This window comes from Montipora capricornis, chromosome 8, assembly GCF_036669925.1.
Source record: "Montipora capricornis isolate CH-2021 chromosome 8, ASM3666992v2, whole genome shotgun sequence".
NCBI classification, from domain to species: domain Eukaryota; kingdom Metazoa; phylum Cnidaria; class Anthozoa; order Scleractinia; family Acroporidae; genus Montipora; species Montipora capricornis.
The window spans coordinates 37,029,812-37,035,853 of NC_090890.1; the positions used below are offsets into that span (position 1 = coordinate 37,029,812).

Consider the following 6,042-nt stretch of genomic DNA (forward strand, 5'->3'; position numbering starts at 1 on the left):
CGTTTTCATAAATAAAATAGCTAAATAGATGGATGGATGCCCGGGATGGATGGATGGATGGATGGATGGTTTATTGATAAAGTGCATGGCAGCCCCAAGAGTTAATCGTTTATTTATATGATTTCAAACTTATCAAAGTACCAAAATCAATCAAATCGTCCTAGAATACGAAATGCACAATTGAAAAATTGATAAGCATGAATACAGTCTTAAAACCTATAAAAACACTTTCAATGCTCAATCTTTTAATGAAAGAGTCTGTCTTACATGAGGGTATACTAAACATTTTTAACGATTTAATTACGACGCTGGATATCAGGTTGAATAAAAAAATAGTTTCAATCCATTGCCATTCTCTCTAGTCTTACTCACACAAAAAAATACCGTAAGTTCACGAATCTTGGTAAAGAATATATAACAGTTTTAATGTTGGGTTTGTAAAAATGAATAAAATCTCGAGTGGGTTCGTGAAAATTCGCAATACATCTTAGACAAATGAGAGCCTACAAGACCCTTTTCATTCAGTGACGTACTGAGAAATACCCTCGTCTACACCCACAACTTTTGGACACACCTAATATAGAGGTCCTTACCAATAAAAAAAATGACAACATTACTGTGTGGGGCAAAATGCACTAACGCAGGCGTTCTTGTCTGGAACATCACAAAAAACGAAGGCTATTTGATGATCTCTTGTTAAAACTTGAAAATTTGCTAAAAGCACACTCGAATTACTTCTTTAACACATGACCTGTGTCAAAGGAAGCAAGCTATCAGAAAAAAATGACAAAAAACATGAAGGACTTGTCTTAAAAGCAAAATTTATCAGCCCTACTGTGCCCTAGGACCATGGTTTGGACCTGGCCCTCCAGGAGTATACAGCAGACTGAAGAGCACGAATTCACATAATAACAATAATAATAACCCACCTGCAAAGTGACTGATATGACTATTCCATCAGAGAAAAACATCGCACTGAAAGAAATAGAAAACAAAAGTAAGTACAAAGATTTTCACTGATACACGAACTCCAAAACGGACATTTTTGTCGCCACTACTTCGAGCAGCTTATTTGAAAAGACGAGTACAGTAAGAAAACCTTGTTGGTTCTGGTCAGACTGTGGTTTTAATTGTGAGAATGCTTCTGATGATCAGCTGTTTTGTATTGGGTTGGGTGCTTAATTAAGACATACTATTGTTCATACAATGTATGATTGTGTCAGCAATAACTGCTGTCATCAACACATACATTGACAAAACAATTATTGTTATTGTGACCAACAGCACTAATTCTTTTTTACTTGGCAGATTGTTTACTTTTCCTTTTGAACAATCACAAATAACCTTGGTCATTCTCTGTACAAAGCCAAACTGAGTTAGGCTTGTGAAGATGGGCATTCCTTGTTTGTTCATTCTTATCACCCTCTCTCTTCCATCAGGTTGAGTTAGGCTTGTGACGATGGGCATTCTTTGTTTGTTCATTCTTACGACCCTCTCTCTTCCATCAGGTTGAGTTAGGCTTGTGACGATGGGCATTCTTTGTTTGTTCATTCTTACGACCCTCTCTCTTCCATCAGGTTGAGTTAGGCTTGTGACGATGGCCATTCTTTGTTTGTTCATTCTTACGACCCTCTCTCTTCCATCAGGTTGAGTTAGGCTTGTGACGATGGCCATTCATTGTTTGTTCATTCTTACGACCCTCTCTCTTCCATCAGGTTGAGTTAAGGCATTCATGGTTTGCACTGAGAACTTTGTTTTCTTTGTTGCCCTCTATTCAGTTGTATATTAAGTTTCAATTCTCCTTTAATGTGAATGGCTGCACATCCGTGTCATTGGGAGGAAGATGCTCAACAGTTGTTCAGTCATGGTAACATTTTACATTGTATTAAAATAATTTATGGCACGGAGAAAGTCCATTCATTTTGACCGGTTTGACTGCTAGACCTTTATGGCCTGCAGAAATTTTATTGATCTTGTTATCCATCCAGCTCAAGATGTTACTGTCATATTTGTCGACTCAAGGGAATTTTTTGTTTTATTTTTCAGTTGATCTGGAAAGGTATATAGCTAAATAAAAATTATGAAACTTTTTGCTATTCTCATACATTGCTTCTAAATTCACCCTTTGTGTGGGTTCCCTGTGATAACAATGATTAGTGAGTCCGTAGCTAGATCTGAAAACTCAATCACCATTACTGCTGGCTCTACACAATTAATGTTGGTCTCTAATTTATTTTCTTTTTAATTATTTTTCAGGCTACCATGGAAATAGCAAGGAATTGGACATTAGCAATTGTGTAACTGAAGAGATCGATAAAAATGTAAAGTGAAGAGCTAATTCAAGGTTCCAGTTTTTCTTCCTTATTGTAGAGAATACAGGTTTATCCTAGCAAGTATTTTATTGCTTTTGTGTACAATGTTGCTAGGTATTATGAATTCTGTGCTCTCTTTCCAGGGTGACAAAAGTCTCCTGTAAAATTCAAACTGCTAGAGACAGCAGTACATGTAGAGTATCATACGAACACAGGAACTACAGTACAGCTGTGTGTTTCACATTATCGTTCCATTATCATTATCAATATAAGTATTGTTATTGTTATCATCATCATCATCATCATCATCATTATTATTCCTTTCATTTATATATATATATATTAATTAATTAATTAATTAATTAATTAAATTCCTGGCTGGGAAATAAATTTGATCAGCTGGCTGGGAAACCAACCAATTTTATCTAGCTGGCTGGGAAATTTCTTGTGTGTCTTGCTGGGAAAAAGGAACAGATAATGTTTTCCCAGCAACACTGAAAAACACCTGAAAATGCCTTAATAACATTTATTTTCATTAACTGGGGTATAATAATACATTTTACAACAAATTGGTCGTTGGGTGCCCCTGTAAAATCACCACCGTCGTCTGCCATTTTTGTTTTTCTCTGTCAAACCACGCTCGATGATGCATTACATCATCACCCCATCAAATTCAGCCAATCAGCATTTTGCTTCCAAATTTTGGACGCAGAAATGAAACTTTATGAGAGACCCCTGCAAGCTCTCTTCCCCCCGCTCCTTCCTTCCATCCGCCACTCCGAGAGCTTGCATCCCAGGCTATAAATGAATGAAACCAAGAGAATTATTTTTGATGTTGACTTCTTGGCACTCGAGTGCTCTATTTTGGGAGTCAAACCTACGACCTTCCGATTACTAGTTCGGATGCTCTACCGATGAGCTACAGGGAATGATCGGAAAAATCCGAGTGCTTCATTGCAGGAGTCGAACCTACGTGTACAGCATGTTGATGTTGGTGACGCTGATACTTTTGCTCATTAAGCGTAAACTTTAGGTGGTGACTACATGTTAAAGGAGAGCATTTTTGTCAACTAAGTTGTTTACAGCAAGATGTTGATTGGAAATTTCCTGGGTTACGGTATGATCCTCTCGCTGCTTATATGTGAATTAATGGTCACTTAGTGGCTGGGCTTCCTTTGTTTTCGACGCAGTTCAGCGCGTCTGCTGAACGTTTTCGCGAGCCGCGTGATAGTTACCCACGTGATCTATCAAAGCACCTTTGTTTCATGGCTGCCATGTATGGTTTTTCCTGACTCATCCGTCTCTGCATCGCATTCAGTTTCTGGCCAAACATGCTTAGACCCTTGTCTTTTTCAGTCAAATTTGACTGTCCACTGAGTCTTGTCGAATGAAATGGATCATTCGATCCTAGGTGGATGGGAAAAGTTAAAAGGAAAGGTGATAATTATTAACTACAGAAACTCAATGGATGATGGCTCTTAAAGTGCCTTTGAAGGAAAAAACGATCGTAGTCTGAGGCATTCAAAACGAGTCTGAACATTATCGAAAAGGCCAACAGCGCCTATGGGAAGTTCTGTTGGTTGTAGTCAACACGGATCATTTGGCGAGCAGTAGTAGTTTTGATAAGTTCGCTTAAATTGCTTTCGTAAAATCTTAAGGCGGTAACACCATAGTTAGTAGAGGTGGTATGGTAACACTTTCCCTTAGGTTATACTTGCCTCAAAGTTAGTGTACATACCATACTGAAGCATTCATTTTGTTTCGTACAAACTCCATACCTACACCGGTACCAGCGAATTAATGGCAGCATGTTCTCCGCAATGTTTTGTTAGAGGTAACTCAGTTCAAGCGAGATTAAACTGAATTTCCTTCGTATTGTTCAAGGACGGAAAAAATCCCACCGTGACGGGACACGTCCTGACGCGTCGCTTTGGTTGAAAAATCAGATGACTGAAACGATTTTACATGGATTTTTATAAAGTCTGTTTTGCTTAAGCCATGTAAACAATCTCTTATTGCACTAATTTGAACTTGACTTTGTTGAATATTGGATATTGCCTGGCCCCTACAGGGGCACCCAACTTGAATTTTCAGAAAATATCTGTTCGGAAGACGATTTGAGATCTAGAATTTTCGGAACATTTGTTGTAAAATTTCTTGCTTGCATGCCTCTCCTAGGAATTTCGAACATCTGAAAAATGGTATAATTGCCCATTTTTAACGGATTTGTACCCTAATTTTCAAGAGACAAAAATGACAATTGTCAAATGTACTTGGGCAGGAAGCCAAGGAGCGATTTATTGCTTCCATTTATCAACGTGGAGGTGATGAAATAAGGTGAAACCACCTCTAAGACAGTGCTTTGGGGACTCTGACATGGAAATGTTCATTTTTATTCTTTACACGCGAATTTTCGTTTTAATGCATTTCATAACTTAACGTCATTCGCTTTGACTTGAGTCTTGATGCATGAAGAGACGTTAAGTTAGAGATATTGGTTGCGGTCGCATTAGGGAGTTAACACTAGTATTACATCTGTTCTATTGTCCAGTGTTCCCCTAGGGATTCAAAACACCTGAAAGGCTGTTGTCGCCTTCGAGAGTTGACACTAAAGTAGTGTCAACACTAGCGTTGCACTGTGTTTCTGTCAAGTGTTACGCAACCATTATTCGGTCAAGGTTCGTTTGTGTTCAGTTTCAAAGGCAGGCTCTTTGGATGTTTTTATAGTTTTTTTGTCTTTGCAGCAGAGTTTTTTTTTTTTTTCGGAGCTGGTACTAAATACTTATGATTGTTAAACAGTACTTTGTCACCGTAGACCGCGAGTAAGAATACGATTGTGGCAAGGTGTTTTAATTTTTTTATTTCCTCCGTGGCACACTTGGCTATTTCAAAAGGAATGATGGACGTATCCCAGGTCGGAAAGGTAGTATGTGAAGTTCATGGTGTTTGTCTAACTATACACAAGCAGCCGAGAACGAAAACACAGCTCTCGAAAACACAACTGCAGAACCGTTAAGCCTTGGCGTCACGGAGTACTCTCTCTGCATATAAGAGCGTTTCGTGACGCTTGTATATGGTAATATCTCAACCGGAACGTTTCCGCCTTCCGAAACCGCCTTGGAAATTGGCCCTTTTTGAATATTTACTGGGTTGCCTATGGGCAAACCCAGTCGAGGTCTACGTTTAGTTTGTTTGTTTTCTTTTTTTTACTGGGTTGCCTATAGGCAAACCCAGTCGAGGTCTACGTTTAGTTTGTTTGTTTTCTTTTTTTTTTTTTTTTTTTTTTTTTTGTTTGTTTTTTTTTGTCCGTGTCGGTAAAAGTCTTGCCTGTCACTCCCCTGGTAAGTAGTGTGTTTGTGTATAGAGCCTTCTGCCCGTATTTTCTTAGGATCGAGAGGGTAGTGGAACTGCGTAGATTTCTCTTGTGGACACAGTAGAATCATTAACTTAGCCTGCAATGGCGTCGAAAGTCATGCAACGCGAATGGCGTTTTAGTGGATCCTTAAGCAAAATATACCCTTATGGAGCTCAATAATGGAAAGTCAGTTGGATAAACTAGGCATGAATCTCAAAAGCGACGACTACTGGACTTCGACAACAATCTATCGCCCGTCGAGACGAAATCAAAGTGAGCAGTATTTACCTGAAGTACATGGTAATTTGACACAATTGAGTTTCTTGTCTTCACGCACGCAATCAAATAGGAAGAGGTTTTCGCTTCTAAGAGCAA

General features: G+C 38.7%; 1 protein-coding gene across 3 annotated transcripts in view; it reads right to left on the bottom strand.

Moving 5' to 3' along the window:
* LOC138014243 (uncharacterized) overlaps positions 1–4,197 on the bottom strand; it is a 185,949-nt gene extending 181,752 nt beyond the window's left edge. For 2 of the 3 annotated variants that reach the window (XM_068861292.1, XM_068861294.1), the window contains exons 1-2: positions 4,051–4,197; positions 930–975 (exon numbers count right to left, since the gene is read on the bottom strand). In XM_068861292.1, the coding sequence (XP_068717393.1) occupies positions 930–975; positions 4,051–4,088 (84 nt within the window). In that variant the 5' untranslated portion in view covers positions 4,089–4,197. The remainder of the gene's footprint in view (positions 1–929; positions 976–4,050) is intronic. The other variant, XM_068861293.1, reaches the window with a different exon arrangement.
* Positions 4,198–6,042: the final 1,845 nt, after the last annotated feature.